At 58.5% G+C, this 26,890-nt stretch overlaps 1 protein-coding gene across 1 annotated transcript in view; it reads right to left on the bottom strand.

Moving 5' to 3' along the window:
• Nucleotides 1-26,890, bottom strand: part of CROCC2 (ciliary rootlet coiled-coil, rootletin family member 2) — an 82,057-nt gene that overhangs the window by 13,669 nt on the left and 41,498 nt on the right. The window contains 14 exon segments of the mRNA XM_063648415.1: nucleotides 6,171-6,304; nucleotides 6,935-7,055; nucleotides 7,989-8,173; nucleotides 8,398-8,755; nucleotides 8,873-9,010; nucleotides 9,697-9,856; nucleotides 10,549-10,766; nucleotides 14,588-14,731; nucleotides 18,324-18,437; nucleotides 19,020-19,126; nucleotides 19,129-19,177; nucleotides 23,898-24,080; nucleotides 24,716-24,885; nucleotides 25,321-25,439. Coding sequence (XP_063504485.1) covers nucleotides 6,171-6,304; nucleotides 6,935-7,055; nucleotides 7,989-8,173; nucleotides 8,398-8,755; nucleotides 8,873-9,010; nucleotides 9,697-9,856; nucleotides 10,549-10,766; nucleotides 14,588-14,731; nucleotides 18,324-18,437; nucleotides 19,020-19,126; nucleotides 19,129-19,177; nucleotides 23,898-24,080; nucleotides 24,716-24,885; nucleotides 25,321-25,439 — 2,200 coding nt within the window.

Below are 26,890 nucleotides of genomic sequence, written 5' to 3'. Positions count from 1 at the left end.
CTGCAGTGAGCCGAAATCATGCCACTGCACTCTAGTCTGGGTGACAGAGCAAGACCCTCAAAAAAAAAAAAAAAAGTAAACTAAAAGTAAAAATAGAGTGTTCATAAAAATAAAAGCTGAAATCAATAAACTAAACAAAAATAAAAGAAGAGATACATTGATTCTTTGAAAAGAGGAATAAAACATGAACCGTTGGCAAATCAGGTTAAGGGAAAGAAACAAATCTCCAACACGAAGGACAGAAACAGATATAACTCCACATGTAAATAAGGCACAACTGTGCGTATAAAGCAGGTGTAACTGCTGACAAGACCATGTATATAATGAAGATGATGCTAAGCAGACGTATGTGCAGGTCTTTGGCAACGTATTGAACATATGAGTTACACTCCCACAGGGCAAAACTGACCCGAGAAGAAATGGAAAACTAAAGCAGACCCTTGACAGAAAAGAGATTGGAAAGGGAATTAAAGTGTATTCTTTACGATGACAGGAGCTGTGGAATATGTACAGGGGAGTTCAATGAACCTTTCAAGAAAAGTTATTTTGAGTGTTCCAGGTGATGGAAAAAGTGGAAAGCCCACCAACTCATTTTATAAAATAATACAATTTTCTTAACACAAATAAATCTGAAAAATATGTCACCATAAAGGAATTACAGATGCAAAAATTCTTGACAAAACACTGAGAGTAATCAAGTCCGACTGTGGCTCAGTGCCCACCTTGTGGGCCCCGCCGGCCCTAAGCTGCTCTGCTAGCTTTGGGCATATGTGGACCCCGGAAACTTTTAGAACCTGTGACTGACGCTGAGTTGAGCCCCACAGGCGGGTGACCTGCAGGGCTGGCACTGGGGATGTGGGGAGCTGGGGGGGGTGGGTGTGGCACGTGGGCACAGCAGGGGAAGGAGGCCTGGGCAAGAGTCCAAGAACGCTGTGAGCTTCCCTGAGCCACGGAGGCTGTGACCGGGCGCCAGTCCAAGGGTGGCATGGGGGGCCTTTCTGAGTGGGCATGAGGCCGTGGGTGATGCTGAGTGAGTGCCAGGCCTCCCGCCTGCTCAGAGACCTGGCCAGCTACTTGGGCACTGCTGCTGCATTCCGTGTGTGTCCTGACACCACGGGCTGGTCCTGCACGGCTGTTCTGTCGAATTCCCAGGGTAGCCTTGGAAACGGGGAGGGATTTGCTCTCAAACAAGAATCTTACTGTTTGCATAGCACAGCCTACCATTTAATTAGAAAAATATGTTTTTAATTAACTTTCTCTTGACAAACACGTTGGTTTATGTGAAACAGGGGAAAAACCAGCCCATGAAAGTGAAAGAAGTTGTGTCAAAGGCAGAGCTGGCTCTAGACTGTGCCGGGAGCTTGGCAGAGCCAGGAGAGGCGCCAGGCCTGCCCTACTGGACCCTAGCACCCCCCAGCACCCCCTGGCTCAGCAAGGGGCATGGGGCAGCAGGGAGCATGGCTGTGTTCCCAGCCCCCTGGCTGGCTAGAAAATTTCAACCCTGAGCTCTCTGCCTGGGTTTGCTGTGTGTCAAAAGCGGGGGCCTCTGGTGACTTAGGTGTGTCTGAATCCAGAAACCCATCACAATGACCAATAGATTACAAAAAGTTGGGAAAAACTTTCCTCAGAGCTGGAGACCAGGGACTCGGAGGACTCCCAAGGGCAGATGAAACCAACTTGGCCTAAAAATGGGTGAAATAGTAATTGCCAGAATTGTAAGAAAACATTGACACAATAATGATAGATTTTAGCACATTTCACTAAAAAAGTTGAGCAAATTCTAGACCAAGCAGAAAAATGCATACAGACAAAGGTCTGATCAATGTCAGAGACGTCCTCTGCACTCACATGTGGAGACCCAAAGTTGGACCCCCATACCCCCATACCCTGACTCAGAAGGGCGAGGGCTGGAGGGAGCTGCAGGGGTGTTGGGGAGGTAACTCTGTACCACCAGGACCTCAGGGAAGAGGGTTGCTGTGGCTGGGGGACCCGGGGAGCCTTCCATCCCTGTGAGGCAAGCAGCTGGGGAGGTGGAGGACCACACCGTGACCGTGCATCAGAGAGCACCGCTCCCACTCCGCCCACTTTAGGAACAGAACAGCTCTGGGAGGGCCAGAACTCCACTGCTGGCTCCCCACGTTCCCCATGGCTCCCTGTGGCTGCGGGATCTTGGAACCCTTCTCTCTGCCTTTCTTTTGAGCCTGAAATATTTGGATGGGGACACATAAAGTCCCTGATGGGTTCCTCTCCACTCCCAACTTCAAACAAGGCCAGAACTCCTTTCTTTAAAGACACGCAAAGGAAAAACAAATAACAAAACTAGTATCCACTGGGGTTTGAGAAAATAAAGTCGATCTGAGGAATCAGATCTGAGAGTCTCTAATTAAACAGAGAAGTGAGCTACTGACACACATCAGAAGATGGTAACTAGTGTTCTCAAGGTGAGGACAGGGCAGGGGTCTCGAGGTGGACAATCCAAAATAAAAACTCAGGCTGAACGAGGCCACGGTGGGGGCAGGAGCAGCAGACGAGATGCGGCAGATCCTGAGATTAGCTGAGTAGGAGTAAGACCTGAAATTCTCCTGGGACCTTGGGGAAAACCGAGATGACAAGGAGAAATTCAAGATTGAAGCCAGGAGGACAGGTCCAGGGGGTCAGTATTGGGACGCTGAGAATTCCAGGACAAAAGAACAGAGAAGAGGGAGAAGGAGAAGAGATGTTTTTTTACAGTGGAAGGAACCTCTGTAAACAGAAGGTAGATTTGATTCTGCAAGTAGGGAGGGTTTGCCGGGGTAGGTAAAAATAATGAAAGGGGCCGACACGCCCACATTTTGGCGACATTTTTGAATTTCAAAAACAAGGAGGCCTCTGGCTGCCACTCTGGAGAGAGCACTGACAAGAAAAACACAAAGAACCCAGGGAATCCGCACATTTCTTGAACCCATCTGAACTCAAGGTCAAGGTCAGAGGCAAACAAGGAGCCTGGAATCGAATGAAAACCAGGCCCCTCCAGGAGAGATGCCATGAGTGGCCCCACTCATCATACCAGCGGCAGGGAGTTCACCAAAGCTGGTAACACGTTGCTCGGACCCATGCGGCAGGCAGAGCCCTCAGAGGGCCCTGTGAGCTCTGGCCCTGACGTTATCCTGTGATTACGTTGGATTCATGGCCAGGGGACTTTGTGGATGCAAATAGTTGACTCTGAGTTAAGCAAAGGGTGACCACCCAGGCGGGTCTCACCCACTCACGCACACCCTCGGGTGTCAGCAGAAGGGAGCCGTGAGGTGTGAGGCACGTGGAGATGGGGGCGTGGGGTGCAGGCGCGGCTGCCACACTGTGGCACAGCCAAGGAAGCCTCTGGCTAGGAGTGGGGAGCCCTTGGCTGACCGCCCAGAAATGAGGCTCAGCCCGACAACGCAAAGAGCTGGACTCGCCACGTGGGGACGAGCCCGGATGCCCCAGAAGCACCTGGAGGAGCCCAGAGGAGGACTCTTCCCTGGGGCCTCGGGTGGCCCAGCCTACTCCATGACTGTGAAACCCAGAGGGGAGACGCCAGTCACACCATGCCAGGCTTCTCACCTATGGGACTGGGGGCTCAAAAGTGGGGTTAAGTCATCAGTAATTTGTTGCAAAAAGTAGTGCACCAGGTGTGGGCTGCTGTGGGTAGAGAGCCCTGGGGTCCACAGACACCAAGAGAAGTTCAACCTACAGGCAGGAGAGCCCAGAGCCCCCCTGGGGGGCGGGTTTGGAAGAGGGGATTGTCCAGAGCAGGAAGTTCTAAGGAACAAAAGTCTTGGCTCCTAGGGCACAGGTGGAAGCAGTGCAGCCGGGAAGGGAAGGGACAAGACCCTCGGCCCCTGGAGGGGGCAAGGTGCTGTCCTGGCCCAGCCATAAGATGCCCTGGATGCAAATGCTAAGGGAAAAGAGGATGAATAAATCATCCCTGCCATGCAAGACAGGACAGGCAGGAAAGACACACGGAAAGGAGAAAGTGTCCTATAAGCAACCTAAGGAAAAACAGAGCATGGGTTACCACAAAACTTCTATGTGGGACAAATTCCCTCAGAAGAGGCAGAGACTCTAAGGTGGGATTGAAAGCAGAACCAGGCTGATGAAATGAAGGCTGGAAACACCAACACCAAAAAAGCAGAGGCTAAGAGGAAGACAAACAGCAGTCACAGGACATGCAGGCCACTCAGGAAAAGTTAACCAAGAAACTTCAAATTCGAAGAGTCAAGAAATCTAGAAGTCAAATACCCTTGGAAATAAAAGGAGACATTGACAAAAAGAATTGTAGTGGGAAAATTCAACACATTGTCCTTAGCTTTGATGAATTCAGGAACTGGATCAAATGTGGCCTATTTGAATAATGCATTTGTAAAAGTTGATTTAAAAGGTGTATTTCAGAACTGGGCACGGTGGCTCATGCCTGTAATCCCAGCACTTTGGGAGGCTGAGGCAGGCAGATAATTTAAGGTCAGGAGTTCAAGACCAGCCTGGCCAACATGGTGTGAAACCTGTCTCTACTAAAAATACAAAAAAATTAGGTGTATTGGCGGGTGCCCGTAATCCCAACTACTTGGGAAGCTGAGGCAGGAGAATCACTTGAACCTGGGAGGCGGAGTTTGCAGTGAGCCAAGATGGTGCCACTGTACTCCAGCCTGGGTGACAGAATAAGACTCCATCTCAAAAAATAAAATAAAATAGAAGGTCTATTTCAAAATGTGTAATCTGTGAGCAGAGAACGTTATTTTTGCACACGCATGTGGGAGGCACACATGTGACTATACATATAAAATGAAACTTGGCCCAGCTCAGCCCGTTCCAGGTCCCCTGACTTCTCAGGTGCCCCCATCTCCTGGGCATCTCACAAGTCCTGACCCCATCCCTGGCCAGGCCGCCTGGGTCTTTCCACAGACATCTCTAGTCTTACTGCCCCAGCAGCTGCCACCAGAGGGGTCTTTCCAAAACAGAAATTTCCAAACTCCTGGCTAATGAGGAACTTGCTCTCTCTGCAGCCTGGCCTCTGCTCTCTGCCCCCTCCCCTCTCCCCTGCAGAAGCCAACTTCCTCAGAGGCTCAGGGCCTACTGGGGACTCAGTGCCTGCCTGCTAGTCTGAGTGCTGACAGCCCTCTGGTGGCCTCTGAGGGCCACCAGGCTCCAGGGCTGAGCCCCGCGTGGAGCAGCGCAGGCCTGGCCGGCTGCCCTTGGGGCCCTTCTGCCAACCTGCAAGGCCGTCCCTCCTGATAGCTCACCCAGGCCTCCCTCATTGGAGGCACACTTGGAGAGGAGTGGCTCCCCAGTCTCTGTGCCCTGTCCCCTCTGCACTGTGCTGGCTCCCTCTTTCTAGAATGGGTTGAGCGATGCCTGGGGGCAGTTGCCCTGGGGAGCCTCAGCCAGGCACGCTGTTCTCTGGCTGCTGGGGCCTGCAAGGGAGCTCTCTGGAGGAGAACAGTTGTCCCCTGGCCGAGTCCTGACAAGAGGATCTCAGGACACCCCGGGGGCTGCTTGGACCTGGGGGGCTGGGCTGGGCCTGGGGCTCCCTACCAGCACTGAGGACCAAGGCCTGGGCCAGGCCTCCATCCACCACGGCCTGGCTGTTCCATTTCCAGGCCCAGGCTCCTCACCTGAAAACCTCAGACCCAGTGGGCACCTCCCCAGCACAAAGCCTGGCGTGTAGGGACACTGACTTCAGCCCTTCCTGAGGAGCCCCTTTTGTGTCTGAGGCACATGGAATGAAAAGTGGTCTTGGAGCAGGACAGTGTGACCCTATAAAGAGCCCCAAGGCTGGGCCAGGGCCGCCCCATGCCTGCCAGCAAGAAGAAAGGGCCTAGACTTGGGGCTCTGCCCCCCACTGGCTGTGCCCCCAAGGCCAAGTCCTCAGTTTCCCCGATCTGTAAAACAAGGGCTAGAACCACCTTAAAGACAGCTCTGCTAAGGACGACCCCAGTCCTGACGACCCCAAAGCTGCCTGCCACAACCCAGCCTGCACCTCTGCCCCAGGGCCCCGCCAGGCTGGCCCACTGGCTCCAGCCCTGAACACCCACAGAAGCCCTTGCAGACCCCTCTCTCCCACCTCCCGGCCCTGTGGCCTCCCTGCAGGGTGTGAGGGTGACTGAGAGGCCTTGTTCTTGTGCCCCACCTGGGACCCACCCTGCCGTCTGCCGCACCTGCAGCCGCCGCTTCTCCTGGCCTGCTGCACGCATGCTCGCCAGGTGCTCCAACTCCAGCCTGCGGAGCGCTTCCTTCTGCAGGGCACGTGCTGCCCGGGCGCTGCTCAGTGCGCCCTCCACCTGGCGCCGGCCTGTTGGGCAAGCAGGGTGGCTTGAGGGTCCCCCATGCCCCTCCAGGTCACAGGCAGGCAATGCAGGGCTCCGTGGACTTGAGTGACTGGCTCCCACGTGGAGGTGGGGGTCCATCCTCGCAGCTCAAGGGTCCTGGGGCTGCCCCAGGGTCCCGGCTTCCCACCCATCCTTCCCTCCTGCCTCTTTCCTTTAATTGAGGGGGCAATAAGCAGAGAAACTCGCGCGTGTGAGGCAGTGGGGGCACAAGGAAGGGGCCTCTCTGAGGGGGTGACAAGGGGCAGGGCCTGCCCAGGGAGAGTCATGTAGCACAGCCAGGGCAAAGGCCCCCAGTGGGAACTGCATGAGGCTAGGGTGGGGCAGGGGGCAGAGGATGCTGGGAGCCGGATCGGGAGGGCCCTGATGGGCCTGTGGACGTCACTCCTCTGTGCTGGGGAAGTCGCCGCTGAGAACTCCGATGCCAAGTGCTGACCCAGCCTCGCCAGGCCTGGTGGTTTGGGTGTTGCCCCCAAGCTCCCTTCCCACCGAGCTGCCCCAGGGGCCGAAAGCTTATAGCCGGCAGCAGTGGGGACATGGTGGTGCCACCCTCACAGCCACTCCCAGGGTGGGCGGGGCAGGGCAAGGGAGGTCACCTTCTTCCGCCTCAGCCAGGGCTTTCTGCAGCTGCCCCACGCGGCTCTGGGCCCGGGCACACCTGCACTCTGCCTCGCTCAGCCGGCTGCTCAGGGTCGCCATCTGGACACGGGAGTCATCCTGGGCAGAAGGACTGAGGTCAGCGGGGGCAGACCAGCGGGCGGGTGGAGGGCCAAGGTGTCTGCTAGAGGGTCGGGGCCAGCTGGGGCCACTCACGGTCTAGCCTGCGGGTGTGCGGGGCAGGGCAGTGGGTGGTGTGGGCCATGGGCTCGGGGAAGGTGCGGGGAAGGTGGTCTCACTGGGAAGCTGAGCTGACCTGCAGGCCTGGGGAAGTGGAGGCGCCCAGTGAGACCCGGCCTAAAGGGTCCAGGTTTCAAGCACAGGTGTGGTGTGGGAGAGCTGGCAGGTGGCAGCCCACAGCCTGTGGTCAGGGGGACCGGCAGGGGCTACCCCTGGCAGGACTTGGGGCTGAGTGCAGATGGGACCCTGCCCCCTGGGGCTGGCAGCGGTGGGAGGGTGGGCCTGAAGGGAAGGAGTGTGCACAGAAGACCCTGGCCAGGGCTCAGGGCCTGCCTGTCTTTCCCACAGTCCTGCCCACTGGAGTGTCACCCAGTGAGGTGGGAGGGGGCCGCTCACGGGTGGTTCTGTGGGAGCCCCGAAGCCAGGAGCAGCCACTGGGGAGCTTGGCCCCACCGGAGGGGTCTTTGGGAGCATTGAGGGGAGCTTGCTGGCTCTGTCCTGCAGTTGCCCAGCCCCGGCAGCTCTTCAGGGGTGGCATGAGTTGCAGAATGCCCTGCCTTGGGCTCTGGTGGGTGTCACAGTAGGGCCTGGCTCCAGGGGCTTTTCAGCCGGTATAAGGAAGGGGGCGGCCTCCAGCCACCCGAGGCACTTGGGCTTGGGGGCCATGGTGGTGCTGGTGTTTATCACAACAAACAGGACAGCCTGGACACTGACCCTCAGACCCAGGGACGCGCGGATGGATGGACAGCAGGTGTTCTTCCTAGAGACCCCCAGGGGGTGCCGCCATGGGCGGGAGGACCCAGTCCCCATTACCCGCTCCCGCTGGGCCTCCCGGAGCTTCTGCACAAAGTCCCGCAGGACGTCCTGCACGGTGGCCACATCCATGAGCTCTGAGCTGCGGCCTCTGGGTGTGGGCAACGGCCATCGGAGGGCCGAGTGGGGCCTGGCTGGGGGGCTGGCACCCTGTTGCCCAGGGAGAGCCTGGGAGCCATCGGAGCCTGCGGGAGGTGACAGTGGAGGGGTCGTGGACAGGAACACAGTGACAGATACACGCCCTTCCCCCTTCCTCTCTGCTGCCCCAGCCATGGGAGCTTGGGGAGATGACCACAGGCTCCTACAATTGCCTGTCCCCACTGTGCGAGTTGTGAGGCCTGAAAGAGAGGTGCCAGGCCAGGGACTGAGCTGGGACAGGGGCCCGCCTGCCTCCACTGAGGACTCTGACCTTTGGTGGGAGAACCAGGCTGCTCCGGGGAGGCCCACGGGCTCTGTCTCTGGAGCCCCAGGCCACGGCAGAGTGTGGAGCACAGCCGGCCCAGTTGGGCCTCTGCATCCTGCCTTGCACCCTCAGCCTGGGCCAGCTCCTGCTCCAGGCTGTGGATTCGGTGACAAGCCTGGTCCAGGCGAGCCTGGAGAGCATCAGCCACACCACTGGCTTCCTGCAGCTTCCTGGTGACACTGTGCAGCTCTGCTCGGAGGGTCTGCTCAGCCCCCCGACTCTCACGGAGGTGCTCCTGGAGCCGCTGTCCATGGGCCTCCCCTGCAGCCTCCACCTCTGCCAACTTCTTCTGCAGTCCCAGGACCTGTAGGAGGGATGTTGGGGTGCGCCCGTGGGAGACAGTGAGGAAGTGCGGTGGGCCTCCTCCCTCTGCTCCCCGACGCCCAGCTCCTTCCCTTCTGAGCACAGGCAGCCCTCCCACCTCCTTCCGGGCACCCTCGTGCTTGGCCTCCGCCTTGGCTGCCTGCCTCCGCAGCTCCAGCACCTCCTGCGAGCACTGCATCTGCAGCTCATGGGCCTCTCCGCTCCTCTTCTGGTTCTCGGCCTTCAGTGTCCTCACCTGGGAGCGTGGGGCCGCACGGTCACTGGTCTCTGTGCTGGAACCCAGGCAGCCTCCCTGCCTCCTGCCTCTCCTCACACATCCCTTGAGGGCAGCTGGCCACACTCAGGGAGACTTGGACTAAGCTGCCCCCAAAGGAGTTGTCACCCTCAGCCACTCTGCAGACACCTACCTGGGACCTCCTCGGAACCTCCTTGGAGGACCTGGGACAAGGAGGAAGCTCAGGTGGGGCGGAGTGGGCACTGATTAGGGAGTGTGGGCAGTGGCTGGGGTGCACTGGAGCCAACTGCCCCAAGGCCACCGTGATGAGAGGGAGCCAGGCTTCGGGGGGACCCGGCTTGCCAGCACCCTGCCCTGCAGTGGCCAGGCCTCCCCTCTAGCCTGCCTGAGTTCCCGAGCGCCAAAGTGTTGCATGTAGGATACTTCCGTGTGCTGCTGTGCATGGCTCCCTTCCTCCTCGCTAAAGCATTTCTGGTTTTGCCCTCTCCAGTCTTGTCATCTGCGCCCCATGAGGACAGACCCAACCAGGGACCCTGTGAGCCCGAGCAGGGCGTGGCCCAAAGTCTGGGGACAGAGAGGTTCAAAAGCGGCAGCAAGGCCAGGGCTGGGGGCTCCCCTGGGAGGAGCTGGGACCCACCAGGCGGGAAGGTGCCTGGTTGGATGTTGACCCCTCCCTGCCGCCCTACCTGTCTGTGGAGTTCCCGGAGCTCCTGACGGGCGTCCCCCAACGCCTGCTCCAGCTCCCACAGGTGGGCCCGCAGTGCACTGGCCTCCTGCTGCAACGCCGCCTGGGCCTCCTCCAGGACGAGCAGCTTCTGCTCCTTCTCCTCCTTGGACCGCTTAAAACTGACGAGGGTGCCACAGGCTGGGGCCCCCGCCCTCCTGGGGGGGCCAGCACAGCTGCCCAGCAGGTCTCTGCCTCCCCTAGTGAGGCACTGGCCCCAGTCTTGACGCTGCACAGTGTCCTCAAACTCAGCCTCTGCAGGGCTCCCTGTCACCTTACAGACACATGTCCACCCAGGTCCCAGTGCCCGGCCACATGGCCCCTGTCCACTATCCACCTCTTCAGCCCCTCCTCACCTCATCCCTCCCTGTCTCCCCCTCTCCCTCACACTCCCGGACGCTCAACATCCAGCCCAGCCTGGCACCTCTGCCACCTGCTGTGAGGGCTGTGCCGTCCAGCCCAGCTGCCCCACAGGGGCCTTTCTAGAGCCCCAGCCAGGCCCTTGGCCTCCCTCTGCTCCTCAGCTCTGCACCACCTCCTGGAGGCCACCTGTGACCTATCTTGCCTGCTGGATGGGAACTCCCTGTGGGCAGGGACAGGTGTGTCCGTGTCCTCAGCCATCCCTCGCACTGGCCAGCATTGCAGACCTCTTGGACTGGGCAGCGGGAGGCCTGCTTGGCATGTCTACCCCACTATCAGTGGGGCCCAAGTCAACAGGACGCCCCTGCCTAGCCCCCTTGCCCCGTCCTCCCTACGGCCTGGGTGGGCAGCAGGCTGCAGGGCACCCCCAGCTGCTCCTGGGTGGCCGCCATACCTGGCCTTCTCCTGCTCGGCCCTGCAGATGGTGGCCCGCAGCTCGCTGTTAAAAAGCAACAGTACGTCCTTCTCGCGGGCCTCGTCGCTCAGCGCCCGGCGGGCCTCCTGGGCCTCCTTGTGCAGCCCCTCCTGGCTCTCCTCGACGCCCTGCAGCTGCTGGCGCAGTGCAGCCAGTCCCTCCTGGGCCACGGTCAGCTGTGCTCGAAGCCTCTCGGCCTGGGGAGGAGCATTCAGCTCTAGAGGCCAGCTGGGGACTGCTGCTCCAGGGATATAGCCACAGGGCCCTGTGGCCTCTGACGTGGTGTGGCAGGCACAGGTGCCCTGCCCAACTTGGTCCCCATGCGCTTTGCTCACCCCATGGAGCCACCAATCCCTACTGCTGCAGAGGCTGCAGGGCGGCTTCCACGGGCTGAGGCAGGGCCAGCCTAAGAGCCAAGAAGACCCCACCTTGAGCCCCTGGGCCCGGCCCCACCCTACGGCCTCCCTGGACCCCCAGGACGCTGACCACTGGTAAGCAAGGCCTACCTGGGATGCGGCTCAGCACACATGTCGGCACCATCACCGCCCGGGACCCTTCCCACCTCCTGCCCCCGCCGTCTAGTCCCCTCCTTAGGTGACAGTGTGGTGCCCAGGCCGCTGCCTGTCCTAGTGTGGGCAGCAGCCTCGGCAGGCAGGCTGGACCTGACCCTGGCACAGTGACCCCGGCTCAGTGACCCCGGCCCAGTGACCCCGCCACAGTGGGGGCTCACCCACTCCCTTGGTCCTCCTTCCCCGGTTGGCATGGGAGGCGGTGGGAGGACGATCTCTGGCGATGGGGAGGGCAGTGGGAGGAGGGTCTTTGTTCCCTGCTCCGGACACCAAGCATCTCACAGTGCCCGGGAGAACCCAGGGGTGGGGTCCGGAGTACAGTTGCAGCCTGGCAGGAAGGCCCTCCCCAGCACCTACGCTCTGGGGGTGGGGACTTGCTGGGTCTCGGCCCTGGCGCCCAGTCTCCTGCCTCCCAGGTCTGAGCTCTGGGCCTGACCAGAAACCCTGGAGAAGGCTCCATTCCAGCTCTCGTGTGTCCCAGAGGAGGAGGTGGAGGTAGCCAGCGGGGCATGGCCAGAGGTGGCAGCCACAAAGACTCCGCGATGTCAAGCTGCTGGCTTGACGAAAGCAAACCCCTCTTTCTGGCTGTTTTCACGGGATATTGTCCAGGCCCCCGGCCGGCCTGGCTCCTGAGGCTGCCGCTGTTATTGTTGTTCTGTTTTTGGGAAGGGCCAGAGCCTCCCCTCCGCTCCCCTCCACCCCCACACGTGGGAGCCATGACCGTGCTGAGCATTTTCCGCAGAGCTCAGCAGAAACCCGCCCAGAAGGTCAAGGACCAGCAAAAGGGCCCATGCATCATAAAAGAAACTGTTTTCATTTCCCAGCACAGAGGAGATGAAAACAAGCAAAACAAATGCAGGGGAGGGCCTGCCCCCACTCCCGCCCCCACCCCACCCGCTCCCTCTGCCTCATGAGAACAGCCATCCCTTTTACAGGAATTTTACAGCCAAATCACTTAATGTGATTATAATAATTATTTCTTGCTAGAAATTGTATAAACAGCCTCTTTTAAAAATCTCCTGCAGGGAGGCAGCTCCAGAGCTCTGCAGGGAGGAGAGCTATGGAGGGAAAGCAGGGGAGGGTGAGAGTGTGTGTGTAGGTGTGAGTGTGAGTGCGTGTGTGTGAGTGCGTGTGTGTGCGCATGTGTGTGTGAGAGTGTGGGTGATGAGTGTGTGTGTGGGCTGGTGCAAATGTCCACTCTGTACGTGGTGTGCATACGTGTGTGTGTGCATGCATGTGTGTGCGTGTGTGTGATGAGTGTGAGTGCGTGTGTGTGTCATGAGTGTGTGAGTGTGTGTGTGAGTGTATGTGTGAGTGCGTGTGTGAGTGTGATGAGTGTGTGTGAGCCAGTGCAGGTGTCCACTCTGTGGTGTGCATACGTGTGTGTGCACGTATGTGTGTGCATGTCTGTATGCCTGTGCGTGCACTACGTATGTGCATGTGTGTGCATACATGCATGTGTGTGCCTGGTGCACGTTTCTGTGCATGCCTGTGTGCACTGTGTGGTGTCCATATGTGATTCCAGCGTGAGTGTGTGAGTGTGAGTGCGTGAGGCTTGTGTGTGTCTGCATTCAGCATGCATGCACCACTCTGAGTGTTGAGTGTACACAGGTGTGTGTGGTCTCACTGTGTGGATGATGTGTATGCATGTGTGTGCACACGTGTGGTCCTCAGGCAGGGTCTGAGAGCCTGGAAGTTCCTCCAGTTTAAAGGTTGTGAAAAATGTTTTGGTTTCCATGGTGACCCTGGGCCAGCCTGGCGCCTGGACGGGCTCTGCTTGCTTTTCCCTGTGATTGTTCCTCTTGTCCCCCTCAACCGTCCTCACCTTTTAGCCCCCACTCCCTTTCTGGGCACCCTGCTCTGTTCTGGGAGCCCCCACTCCCTTCCGGGGGCTGCTCCTCTGAGAGCCTGACCTTCCCACGAGGCCTGCGCTCTCTTCCTTGAGGCCAGCGGAACCGATGCACCCCCACCCTCTCCACACCTCCCCCTCCCCCTGCTGCCCCCAGTTTTGCAATCTCGTTTTGCTTCCCCGTGTGGTCGCTGACCGGGCCTGACTTTGAAATCTGTTGAAAGGAGACCTTTCTCCTTGGGGCCAATGTAAACAGCCGGTCATGTTAAATCATGTTCTCTTCCTCTCTCAGCCTGCCTCTCGGGGGTGCTTGGGGAGGGCTGAGCCCCTCTCCTCACTCTTCCCTGCTGGCCGGCCCAGCCTCTGGGGCGTGGTGTGCGCCAGCCGCTCGCTCCAGCACCAGGTCAGCTGTGCAGCCCCCAGCCTTGGCAAGCAGCCCAGGGAGTGTGCGAGGCCGCCCCGTCCCCGTGGGCCCCATTGGGGCTCCAGCTGACCCTCCCCTCCTCCAGCCCAGATCCGTGTGCCCTGCTGCCCTCGCCACACACAGGCGTCCCCCCGTCCTGGCAACCCCCCTCAGAAACGCCTCTCCAATCTGCCTGCCCGTTGAGCCCAGGCCAGCCTAGCCCTGGCCACTCTTGCCCCCTGCCCACGACTGTTCCCCACCCCACGTCACCATCATGTGGCTCCTGGGGGCCTCCGTGTCAACCTCGGGCCCTCGGCCAGGCCCAGGCCCCCCCCGAAATCTCCACTAACCCACTTCTTTTCTTGCCTGCTGCCCCAAATCCAGCCTCCCCTGACCCTAGTGTCCAGCCCAATGAAGTCCATGCCTCCTGCTGTGTGGGCAGAGCCTAGCTTGTCTAGGGCCTCCCCATGCCTCAGTGGATTGTGCGGTGGGTCTCTTGGCCAAGGGTCCAAATTCTTCTTTGCCCCAGGTCCTGCCTGTCTCTCGGGAAGGCTTTGGGAGGCGACAGCTGCCCCAATGCCTCCAGAGTCAGGCCCTTCCTGACTCCACTTTCTTAGCTGTGCGTGGAACGAGGGGGCTGGCTGGACTCCCGGAGCCTTTGGCTGCGTGCCTCTGGCCACCCTTTCACATGCTAGCCCTCCCAGCGGCAGGTGTGCCCCGCCAGTGCGCTGGGAGCTGGCAGGTGTGCTGTGCACCTTCCCAGGACAAGCAGGGCAGCAGGAGCCACGTCGGGACCCACGGCAGCCTCCAGGGAGCTCCCTTCCCGCTCAGCTGGCACCCTGACTCAGCCAAGCCCACTTTCACCCCGAAGTCAAACTCACCCCTTCAGGAGGCTTAGAAATGATGCCTTCTCTTCCCTGAAAACTGGTGTCAGCTTCCCTTAGCCAATGGCCTGGGCCAGGCACCATTTCATCTGCTCTGAGAGTCTGGGCTTGACTTGGTGCGTGGTGTGAGGGCCCCTTGCCCCACGGCCCCTATGGCTGTTTGCCTCTTCCTAGTCCCAGGGGCTACTCTTCCCTTCTCCGTGGTACAGCCTCTCTTTCCTCCTGGCACCCCCCACTCTCTCCTCTATTGGTACCTGCCCTGCTTTCTCCTCTCCTCTGGCATCCCCAGGAGCCCCCCTGCCCTGCCCCTCACCTCTCTCTCCACATCTCCCCGCTCGGCCGCTAGGTCCCGGAGGCTCTTGCATAGGGCCGTGGTCTCCCTCTGATGGGCCGTGATGGCGTCCTCAAACTGGGCCTGGAGGGCCTTAAGCTCCTCAGTCGTGGCACTGATGGTGGCCTGCGGGGAGAAGGGAGCCCACAGTGGCACCAGGGAGCTGGGCCCAGCAGTGGAGGGTGAGGTAAGGCCAGGACCCTGGAGCAGGAGGTGTTGCAGTGGCCGGGGAGGGGGAGCTGGGTCCTGCTGATCATGCAAACCCCGGGGTAACTGGCCCTTGGTTTCCTAAACTGTCAAACAGGCTGCTGGGATGAGGAGACGTCCACGGCCCCTGCCGGCTGTGATGTGTGAGTGCCCATGGACACAGCAGGAGGCAGCCCCTCAGCTCAGCCTGTGCCCTGGGGCAGGGCCCATCCCTACAGGGACCACCACACACTGGGTAGCTCTACCCTCCATTTGGGACCGAGCTCAGCTGGAGTCAGCTCCCTGTCGCCCACACCACCCGAGGTGTCCTCTCGGGCCTTGGGGCAGCTTGGCCAGCAGGGATCCTTGGGCCAGGAGGCCCCAGGCTCAGCCCATGGCCCCTTATTCATGGACAAATGCCATCTTCTTCACCCCAAACCCCAGGCCCCTCAGGATACCGCCCCGCTTCCTCTCAAGGCCCTCCCCATTGCACCCCTGCCCAGGTTGCGGCAGCAGGGCAGATGGGGCTCAGGGGGTTCTGAGCTTCCTGGGCCTCAGTGTCCTCAACATGAAGAGTCAGAGCCCTGCCCTGCTCAGGCTCCACACCCCAGGGCTCAGGGCACCAGACCAAGCTTCCAGGCAGCAGCAGGCAGCTGGCGGGGGGCGGCTGGTGGGGGATGGCTCCCTCCAGAGCTGGCTTTGTGTTCCCGGGGGCACAGGTGCCCACACAGCTGCCCCTGTGCCAGATCTCGGGAGCCCCTCCTGTCCACCTGGATTCTGCTAGGGTGGGGGCTCCTGCAGCCTGTGCCCCCTGCTCTTGGGAAAGGAGCCATGCTGCTGCCTCCTGTCCTCATTCTCCACAACCCCCTCTGGTCTCTCTGGACTGACAAGGGCCATCTTGGGTGACCAGGCCATGGCTCTGTGCCTCAGCATGCCCCAGCACTGCCAGTGATGGGTGCTCCTGAGGCCTGGCTGCAGGATACCCCTGTGAGGGCCTCAGGGACAGGGCATCGGCTGGGAGCCCGGTGGCAGTGGTGACTCAGCCTGGGAGCGCATGCTCTCCTGTCATCTGGCGCCTGGTGCTCCTTGGCCGGCATTCCTCTTCTCCCGCTCCTCTCAACAGTTTTAATTTCCATTTTCTGAGCTGAGGTGGCAAAGGAACCCTTAACGAGCTCCCCAGGGAGGCCAGCTGGCTGGCAGGCCTGGTCCTGAGTCCGGGGGAGACTCAGGGCCAGCTCAAGAGAAGGCTCTAGAAGCCAGCACTGGCTCCAGAAGAGGCCCCTCTGTGAGCCAGAGGTGTCTGCTCCCAGGGCCCCAGGAAGGCTTTCCTGGGTCCCTGCCCACAGGATGGAGCCAAGAGAGCTGCTGGGCCAGTGGTCGGGAGGAGGGAGGGGCACGGTCACAGGCCGATGCCAAGCTTGGTCCTTCTGGGCCCCGTGGAACCCTCCAGGCCTCAGGGGCAGGAACAGAGCAGGGTGGGGCTTCATGGAGTGAGGGGCAAAGCTCCCCTGGGCTGCCAGGAGCTCCTCTGGGCAGCCCTGCTTGGAGGGACTAGGAATCCGGGTTGTGGCGTCAGGCAGGAGGAGGCTAAGCGACACTCCAGCAGCCGCCTCCTCATTGCAGCGCCCTCTCCCACTGCGCAGTGCCCTGGGGATGGGGCGTAAGCCCTCCACCCCAGCTCCGAGTCACCGAGCATCCCCCAAGGCCCTGTTGCCTGGACGCCCCGGCCCCCCAGCAGGCGGCCTGCACATGCCTCTGTGCAGTCAGTGAGAAGGGCTCCCGTTCAGAATGGGCAGAGAAGGGGCCTGTCTCCTGCACCTGGCACCATGGCCTGTGTTCTGTTCACTGCACACTGAACCGTACATTCAATGCCAGTCAGGTAGGTGCCCAACCAGGGACAGGGAGGAAAAGGCTCGCCCGAATTTAAAATGAGCCGACAAGTACAAGAATGAACGGTCACTGAACATGCTGGGAGCTGGAAGGACAGAGGCAGGAGGCAGGTGTGGGCCCAGCTAATGGGGTGTGTGCGGCCAGAGAGGGCAGAGAGCTGGGGGTTGGCGATCAGCCTCGCCCTCAATCCTACCTGTTCCTGGCAAGGAGAGGAGCGGCGTCCGGTGCCTTGAGCCCATTGCCTCCCTGCCCACGGCACCCTTGCACCTGTGTCTGTTCAGGGCCAGCCCCTGCCACCCAGGACAGCAGCCCCGACCCAACACAAACAGCCCCTCCCCAGGCCCCCTGGGCCGTTGGAGATCCTGCTGTAGCTCCTGCATCTATGTCCTATTGCTGGGCTCTGGCCACCCCCTCGGGAGCCAGGCCCCCATCTATGTCCTATTGCTGGGCTCTGGCCACCCCCTCGGGAGCCAGGCCCCCATCTATGTCCTATTGCTGGGCTCTGGCCACACCCCCCGGGAGCCAGGCACCCTCTATGTCCTATTGCTGGGCTCTGGCCACCCCTCCCCGGGAGCCAGGCCATCTATGTCCTATTGCTGGGCTCTGGCCACCCCTCCCCGGGAGCCAGGCCATCTATGTCCTATTGCTGGGCTCTGGCCACTCCCTATGAGGCCTGCCCAGTCTCTTCATCTCCCATGCGGGACCTGGTGCCACGTCACAGATGGGCTGAAGCCTTGGCGTTCTGCAAGCAATAACAGTGGGTGTCCAGCCTTGCCCATGAGCTGGAGGCACAGGCCTTAGAGTCCTCTTCCCCTGAGCCTTTCTCCCTGAAGCCCTGCTCCCCAGAGCCCTCCTCTCCAGAGCCCTCCTCCCCAGAGCCCTCCTGCCCAGTGCCCTGCTCCCCAGAGCTCTCCTCTCCAGAGTCCTCCTCCCTATAGCCCTCCTGCCCAGTGCCCTATTTGCTGCTGCCTGCCCAGCCCCCTGGACTTGGGCTCCAGGGGAGGACCCAGGGGTCCCAGGTGACCCCCGCTGGCAGCCTGCAGCAGCCTTTGTGCATGGGAGGGCCTCTGTTCACTGGCTGAGGGTAGGCGGCTGTTTGCTGGGGAGCTGTCCTAGCCCCTCCGCGGACGTCTCTCTCCTGGCTCCGCTCAGGACTCAATGTGGGTGTCCTTTCCTGCCGAAAGTTTCCTCGGGTGCAGGGCCAGCCGCCTTGGGTTCGGTTTCTCCTTTGGAAGGATCTCTCTGGTGAGTGAGTCCCACAAGGCTGGTGCTCATGTCCCCAGCTGTGCTTTTCTACGAGCAGCTCCAGTACACATATGGGCTCAGCCACTCGACGCTGCTGGCTCATGGGAGGCCCCCAGCTGGGCCAGGCCTCCCCTCTCTGGCCCCTGCCAGCCCTGAAGCTAAGGGAGAACTGAGCCAGGTAAAGTCCTGGTGCCCACTGCTTTGGTTCACTCAGACCTTTCCTGCCCATTGAGTGCCCCTCCCACCAGAAGCCCTGGAGGCACCTGGGGGAAACTGAGGTTCAGGAAGGGAGGGGATGGAGAGGGTCATGCCACTGGGACCAGACAGGAGGGGTGGCCCCCTGGGGTCTGCCAGCACTTGCTTGGCTGTGCACGTGGCCTGGCTGCATGGGGCTCACCTGCGCTCGCTCCTGCTGGCTCTGTGCCTCCTGCTGTACCCGCTCCAGTGTCCTCCTGGCCCTGGAGAGCTCCTCGCTCAGAAGGCTCTGCTCTGTTTCTTTCAGGGACAGGGCCTGAACAGGACGGGGTATGCTTGTGAGAAAGTTGGGGAGTCTCGGGGGAGAGATGAGACCCCCCTCTAAGGAGAGGCTGTGGCAGAATGCTGAGTGCAGAGGCTCCCCTGGACACAGCATGCTCATGTTCCTGTCTGCACATCCCTACCACTGGAGAGGAGAGGTGGCTCCCACAGAGGCAACCCTGGGCCCTGGGCCCTTTCACCCTCTGAGCACCTGCCCTCTGTCTGACATCATCCCACCTCTTTGTCTGCACTTGGGCACGTCCCTGTGGTACCCTCCCCTTCCTCTGCCTGTCTAAAATCCTGCCCTTTCCCATGCAGTTTGGGGGCTTTCATGAGCCACCCCCATCCCTCTAGGCAACACTTGCTGCATTGCAGAGAAGGAAGCTTAAAAGCCCGAAAATGCTCCATCTCCCTGATGGTGTGGGAGACGCGTGTGAGCGAGACACCCTCAGCTCCAAGGGTGGCACGCTGCTCTGTGGATCAGGCTATGGAAGCAATGCCTGTCAAATCCACACGTGTATATTCTCTCTATGCCCAGGCCCATCTGGGGGAGGGCAGCCCAGAGACATGCGTGCACCTGTGTGGGCTGACCTATGCGCAGTGTCACCAATGTCTGTGACATTGTTGTAACGACAACAAAGCTGGAGGCCACCCAGACGCCCATGGAAGGAAGAACAGCGCAGAAAGACCCAGTCCTGGCAACTCAGCATGCAGCCCAGAAACAGAAGAACAAAGCTGCAGATACACAGCTGGGAAAGGCCACCGAGATGCTTTGATAATTGAGAAGAGGAAAGCCCAGGAGCCGGCATGGATTTTTCATTCCTTTTGTATTAAAAATGCGGTGTTGGGGAGGTAACGCTGTATATTTCTGTTTGCAAGCAATCTTTGGAGGGTGTTGCATAACAGAAGATGTATCAGGTCTTTGTCCTGGGTCCTTGGAGGAAGCTTCTAAACCCTGGGGGTTTCTCCAAAGTGTGGAGTGTCGGCATTATTCCTGGCGGGCCCCTGGGACCACACCCGAGTTTATGCTAATGAGGTGACTCAGGATGGGCTCCTACTGAATTTTAGGATGGGGACTGTCTGCTGAAAGACCCATTATTAGAGGGTTGGGGCTTTGAGCCACGGGATGTCAGCGCAACCTCCCAGCAGTCAGAGAAGTGGGCTTCAATCACGTAACCAATCACTCCACCGATCATGTTACACGGTGAAACCCCAATAAAACTCTGGACACCAAAATGCAGTGGAGCCTCCTGGCTGCTGAGCACACTGGGGTGCAGGAAGGTGCTGGGCTGGCTCCACGGGGAGGGTGCAGCAGCCCCTGTCTGTGACGTGCACACACCTTGCCCATGTGTCTCCTCTTCTGGCTGGTCTTGAATTCCATATTTGATAATGAAACTCTAAGAGTAACAAGAGGCTTTCCTGAGTTCTGTGAGTCATTCTAGTGAATGGCTGAACCCGAGAAGATCATGGGAACCCCCAAACTTGTAGTCAGGTGGTCAGAAGTGTGGGTGGCCTGGAGACCCCCAGACTTGTAGATGGTATCTGAGAGAGGGCGTCCTGTTGGGGACCATGCCCCGTGGGGTCTGTGCTCTCTGGGTCAGAATTGCATGGGCCTATTACAGAGGAATCAAAGAGAAAGGACAACTGTTCCCTGAGTGGCCTAGTGAAGGGGAGGGGCAGGAGTGAGGGACTGTTCATTGAATGGCTTTCTATATTCTAAACAATTTTAAAAATCAGTGCTCCCCTTTCTCCCTCCCTTGAGGCCCTGCTTGTTTGCTCGGCTGGAGGCCGGTTGGCTGTTTATGAATCTGCCCTTACCGGACTGTAAGGTCTGCAAGGGTGGGGGCCCTGCCTCTCCCTCCTGTGCCCCTCATTACTGGACACAACAAGGTAGTATTTATTAGAATTTTAGGCAAAACTTCATCAAATATAGAAGCGTGGCATTCTCTCGGGTGAGGGCTTCACTTTGCAAACAGGTGTGGGCAAGCCGCCATTCAGACACAGTGGGTCAGAGAATGGAGGGTTCCAGTGGAGACAGCCCCTCCTGGGCCAGCGGCTCCAGGTCTTTGGCTCTTGCTCCACATATAATTCCTCTTCTTTGTTACAGAAATAAGATCCCCAAAGACTGTTTTGTGACGGGGTCATCACAGGTTCCTCAGGGAAGTGTGGGGAAGTTTCCCGCTAGACCTCGCAGCCCCACTTATCCACTCAATTTCTCTACACAGGCCACCGAGAATAAAGGGCAGCTGGCCAAGCAGAGGTCCCAGGAAAGCTCACTTGCTGCACCGGCAAGGGCTCCCCACAGGCCAGCCCGTCTGTGCTGTGTCCCTGGGGTGCCCCTTATTGTGGTTCTGCTGTGGGTCCAGGGGAGGGAGGACACTAGCACATGGTGTCTGTCTGCCCCCTTAGCCTGCGCTCCTGTTTTTTTTTTTTTTTTTTTTTTTGACGGAGTCTCACTCTGTCACCCAGGCTGGAATGCAGTGGTGTGATCTCCGCTCACTGCAATCTCAGTGAGACTCTCCTGGGTTCAAGCGATTCTCCTGCCTCAGCCTCCTGAGTAGCGGTGATTACAGGCACCCACCACCACACCCAGCTAATTTTTGTATTTTTTTTTAGTAGAGACGGGGCTTCACCATGTTGGCCAGGCTGGTCTTGAACTCCTGACCTCAGATGATCCACTGGCTTCGGCCTCCCAAGTGCTGGGATCATAGGCATGAGCCACCAAGCCTGCACTCCTGTTTGACCGAGGTCCCCTCTCTTGGGGGCTGCGTGTGCCACTGGGAAGCTGGGATTAAATAATCACATGAGAACAGGCCACGTTGCCCAGTGGTTGGTCTCAGATGGGAATGAAGGGCTGCGTGGGGAACTTGACGGGCCACCCACTCCCCAGATGTGTTGCTTCCCCTGGAGCCTCTTTTCTCATATATCCAATGGGAATAATATCACCACCTCCCAAGGGGCTTTGAACTTACCTTTCTCCTCCTTTGCCTGGCTCTCAGCCCCTCTTGCATGGACCCTGCCTCAGCCTCTCCCCAGTCTCCTGGCCCCAGACTCTTTTCCACCCAACTCCTATCATATCACCCCTGCTCAAGAACATCCACTGGCTCCCTATCACCTGATGCTGGCGCCCAAGGCCCGTCTTGGCTCCACTGCACACCTCTCTCGCTGCTTCCACTCACGTGCAGCCTGGCAGCTGTGCAGAACTTCATGCCATCCCCAGACATCCTGCCAATGGCCATGTCCTCTCCACTCAACACTACCATACCTCCTGTAAGGCCTTCCCTTCCTCTATCTAAGGATGCGAGTAGTGGGGCAGTTAAGAGCACAGACCTCGGTGCCCAGCAGGTGCACTGCACAACCCTGTGCAAGGCATTCAACATTTGTGGACCTTATTTTTCTCACCAGTAACATAGGGATAATTAGAGCATGTGCCTCAGAGTGTGGCAAGAATCAAATATTAAATGCAGAGAGTTTGACAATAAATCTTGGCTATTTCAGCTACTGTAACTCCTCCTGCAGTTTGTCATTTTTTTTTTTTTTTTTTTTTTTTTTTGAGAAGGAGTCTCTGGATCTCAGCTCACTGCAACCTCGCCTCCTGGGTTCAAGTTATTCTCTTGCCTCAGCCTCCCGAGTAGCTGGGATTACAGGTCCCCACTACCATGACCAGCTAATTTTTTGTAGTTTTAGTAGAGACTGGGTTTCACTATGTTGGCCAAGGTAGTTTTGAACTCCTGACCTCAAGTGATCCACCCACCTTGGCCTCCCAAAGTGCTGAGATTACAGGTGTGAGCCACAGCACCCGGCCTGTAATTTGTACCAACATCTTATAGTCCTTATCACCCCATGGGACACAATGTGGACGTGTTCATGTGTCCATTCCTTTCACTCAACAGTGAATTCTTCAGGGTAGCATGATATACTGGAACAGCCTAGACTCAGGGTAGCCTTTATAGGGCTAGTGGCTGAGTCTCAACTGCTGGTGGGATGGAAAGATGGCCATATGTGTGGCTGGTAGTTGTGTGCTTGACTTGGTGTTTGAGTTGGATACACTGATGGATGATTGGATGACTGGCTGGTTGGCAGATCCACATGGATGGATGGTTGGATATGTGGCTTGACAGCTGAGTTTGTGGACAGATGAAAGGATGTTAAGTGGATGGATGGATGGATGGATGGTCAGATGGGTTGTGGATAGCTGTGTGGATGGAAGGTTGGGTGCATGGATAGTTGGATGGATAGTCAAATGAACTGATGAATGATTGCATGGATGGTGAGGTGTGTGGATGGACAGCTATGAATGTGGATGCATGGCCATATATCTGGGTGGATAGCTAAATGTGTGGAAAGAAGAATGGATATTCAAGTGAGTGGGTGGATGAAGACAAGTGCGTGGAGGGTCATTCAAGTGCATGGATGGATGGGTGGATAGATAGATGAATGGATAGATGGATGGATGGATGGATGGATAGGTGGGTGGATGAGTGTATGGATGGATGGATGGATGGATGGATAGGTGGGTGGATGGGAGGATGGAAGGATGAACAGGTGGATGGGTGGATGGATGGATGGATAAATGGATGGATGGGTGAATGGATGGACAGACGGATGGATGAATGAATGGATGGACAGATGGATGGATGGATGGATGGATAGGTGGGTGGATGAGTGTATGGATGGATGGATAGGCAGGTGGATGGGAGGATGGAAGGATGAACAGGTGGATGGGTGGATGGATGAATGGATAAATGGATGGATGGGTGAATGGATGGACAGACGGATGGATGAATGAATGGATGGACAGATGGATGGATGGATGGATAGGTGGGTGGATGAGTGTATGGATGGATGGATAGGCAGGTAGATGGGAGGATGGATGGATGAGGAGGTGAATGGGTGGGTAGATGGATGAGCAGGTGGATGGGTGGGTGGATGGATGAGGAGGTGAATGGGTGGATGGATGGATGAGTAGGTGGATGGGTGGATGGATGGATGAGTAGGTGGATGGATGGATGAGGAGGTGAATGGGTAGATGGATGGATGAGCAGGTGGATGGGTGGATGGATGGGTGGATGGATGGATGGACAAATGGATGGATGGGTGAATGGATGGACAGATGGATGGGTGAATGGGTAGGTGGGTGGATGGGTGGATGGATGGATGGGTAGGTGGGTGGATGAATGGACAGATGGAGGGATGGATGGAGAGACGGATGGATGGATGGGTAGGTGGGTGGAAGGATGGATGGATGGGCAAATGGATGGGCGGATGGATGGGTGAATGAATGGACAGATGGCTGGATGGACAGATAGGTGGGTGGGTGAGTGGATGGATGGATGGATGGATGGGTGGGTAGACGGTTGGACCTGCCTGAGGTGTGGCCATATACAGCCCTTGTGCTGGGCCAGAGGTGACAGGTGCAGTGGGTGTGAGCAACCCCACTGTCCCCCAGCCCCACCATCACCTGTTGCATCTTGTGCTCCAGTTGGAGAAGGCTCTCGTCTCGCTCCTGCTTCAGGCTCTGAATTTCCTCCTTCAGAGCCTCCCTCTCGGCTGCACTTTTTGTCACCAGGTCCTTCTCCTGCTCCAGCTGGCATCTGGCTACCTCCTTCTCCTCTGCCAGGGTCAGGCTCAGGGTCTCCTGGGCCAAGGTAAAGGGATGGGCTGTGAGGTCCGGCAGGTGAGGCCAGCAGTTGTCTGTGGTCCTGAGTGAGACCTGGCCCGTGGGACGCCAGGGCTGATGGACCCCAGGGGCTGTCCAGACCAGCCAGCTGCACACCCCTCATGTCTTCCCCTCAGGGTCACCAGAGCACGGAGGGCCTTTCTGGGTCTCAGCACCTGTCATCCCATATTGATCTATCAGTTTGTAAACCATTCCTGAGTCTCTGCAGTGCACCTGCCATGGAGGGGTGTAAAGACATGTCAAACCAGGCCTCCAGAAGCCTGTGACCTGCGGGACGGCTCTAATGGGTGTGGGGCCCCCTCCAGCCCTCATCCTTCAGACTGCACCAGACCAGCCAGCAGTCCTTCCAGCCTCTTCCATGAGGGAGGCCCGCCCCAAATACAAACCCAAGCCCAATGTGAGGGCTCCATGGGGAAGGCCCTGGGTGCCCACGTGAACTATAGAGAGTGAGCCGGACCTTGCCCAGCCTTCCCTGGCCAGGTGCCTATGTATCTGAGCTCAGTCTCCCAGGGCCCCCTCCTCCCAAGGGCCTGCCATTCCCTGGGACCTGGTAGCCTTCTAGGAAGCTACTGGTGGACTCCTGGGAAGCGGACCTTCTCCCTCTGGAGCTGTGCCAGGGCCTCGCGGTGGGCCGACGCCTGGCTCTCCAGGGCCCGCTGTGCCTCTCGCTCCTTCTGTGCCACCTGTTGCTGGAGCCGCCCCGTGTCCTGCCGCAGCTTCATCTCCTGGACCTCCCAGTCACTTTGTAGCTGCTCCATTTCCACTGTGGGGTGATGGATAAGGTGCGCCAGGGCCTGGCATGTGGACCCCCGAACCCTTTGAGACTTCCTAGCGAGTGACAGCCTTGGGGGCAACCACTGTCCACTCCAGGCTCTGGGAGTGGGTGGCCAGCACATGGCAGGGTGGGCTGAGCAGGGTCAAGGGTACAGGGCTGCAGCTGGAGGCTACATGCTGACCCTGTGGCCACAGCCCAGTTCTGAGCCTCAGGCTGGCACCAGGTGCAGCCTGGGCAGGGTGTTGCTGTTCCTCATGGGCGAGGGTGGCCCAACTCACTCAGTCACACAAGCTCCAGGCTCACATTTGTGCCCCTGTGGGCTCTGGAGAGGAGGTGCAGCATGTGTGGGCACTAAGCTCCACTCCAGGGGCCCCTCCAGGGCTGACTTTCGGGGAAGGAGCTGAGGGAGTGCCCTTGGAGCACCTTGCAAGGCCTGCCGAGCGAGTCCTGCGCTCCGGGCCTCCTCCTCCAGCTGCTCCTGCAGCTTCGTGGCCAGCTGTTGGGCCTCGAGGAGGCTGCTCTCCAGGGAGTCCCTCTCTGCCCTGCAAAGGAGCAGCAAACAATGAGCAAGTCATCCCCAAGATCCTGCGTGTAAAATGCTCTCTATAGCTTTACACAGGTGTTAATGAGACTCAGCTGAAATGCAAACAAATGGAAGAATGTTTTAGAAATTATGGTGCATCTCTGGAGCACCATGTGCTGTTAACAAGGATGAGGAAACTATTTTCTATTCTCATGTCATGAAAAGAGTCCCCCCAGAAAGCCACGCACCCAATTGGACCCCCACATGCGGCGTGATTCCATCATGTGAAAAGCCTGCTTGGTGCATTTGTGCATGGAGATGCCACTGCTCAGAAGACACCTGGAGCACACGCCAACACACAGCAGTGCCCACTCCTGGGAGGGAGGGGTGATAAAAGACCTCACATTTCTAACAGTTAATTCATCAATGATCCAACCATCAACGGCAAGTTTCATTCTTGCTGTTCGCTGCCCTGTGCTGGGTGTTTATCCGTGATCAAAGCAAGGCATCAAACGACATGTACAAACACACCACAAAGACTCAAACGCAGACACCCCTATGAACACACAAACGGTAGGTGCACAACTCCAAAAAGATGAGGTCAGGGCGGGCCATGGGCCACGGGGACCCTGGCAGCTCCTGATCAGGCCCTGCCTCCATTTCTCTTCCATCTTTCTGGCCACCGCCACCCCCTTCATCAGGGGTGGAGCACATCCCAGCCTTCTGGGGCTCACCAGGGCTCGCAGAGGGAAGTCCTCTGGGCTCAGGTCAGAACTCCCAGAAACCTCACTCTGCTGCACACTACTCTGCTCCCCCTCCAGTCCCTCCTCCTGTAAGTGTCCTCATGGACCCCATTCCACACTCCCAGGCTTGAGTGCTCTCTTCACCTGGCAGCTCTTCCCCCTTCTGCGTGTAGGAAACCCTCCCTTCAAGTCAGCCTGGAAACCCCTCCTCCTAGAGGCCCGCCTGGTCTCCTGTAAGGGATGTGGCCTCTGCTGCTCAGACATCGGATGTCTTTGCCTGAAGCTTAGGGACCTGAGCGTGGGCCCAGCCTCTCTCTCCATGGGGGCCCAGGAGCAACTCCAGGGGCTCCGCCACTGAGCCCCTGGACTGGAGGACTGGCCCACCACGGGGTGCTCTGAGCAGGGCAGTGCTGCTTGGGGCGTGGGCTGGCAGGGACCTTGGTCCATCTTGCTGGGTGACAAGCGGGCCAGGACTCCATGAAGGGAGAGAGCAGGTCCCCACTGCTGAAGCCTTGTCAGGGCCTGAGGATCCGAGAGTGGAGCCCTTCATAAAGCAGACCCGTGGGGAGGCCTCATCAGAAGCAAGGAGCTGCAGCAGGATTTCCCACACTTAATGGTCCTGAATGTTACCTGCAAGCTCATCAAAATGGCAGCGTCCACGCTCTCCGGTCCCACTGGGCCAGTCAGATAAACACACAGAGTGTGTCCAGGCAGACGTGGCTTCAGG

The sequence above is a fragment of the Pongo pygmaeus genome, chromosome 11 (genome assembly GCF_028885625.2).
Source record: "Pongo pygmaeus isolate AG05252 chromosome 11, NHGRI_mPonPyg2-v2.0_pri, whole genome shotgun sequence".
Taxonomy (NCBI): domain Eukaryota; kingdom Metazoa; phylum Chordata; class Mammalia; order Primates; family Hominidae; genus Pongo; species Pongo pygmaeus.
Note: the sequence above shows the minus strand (reverse complement) of the source record. Positions and strands in the feature narration are given on the sequence as shown.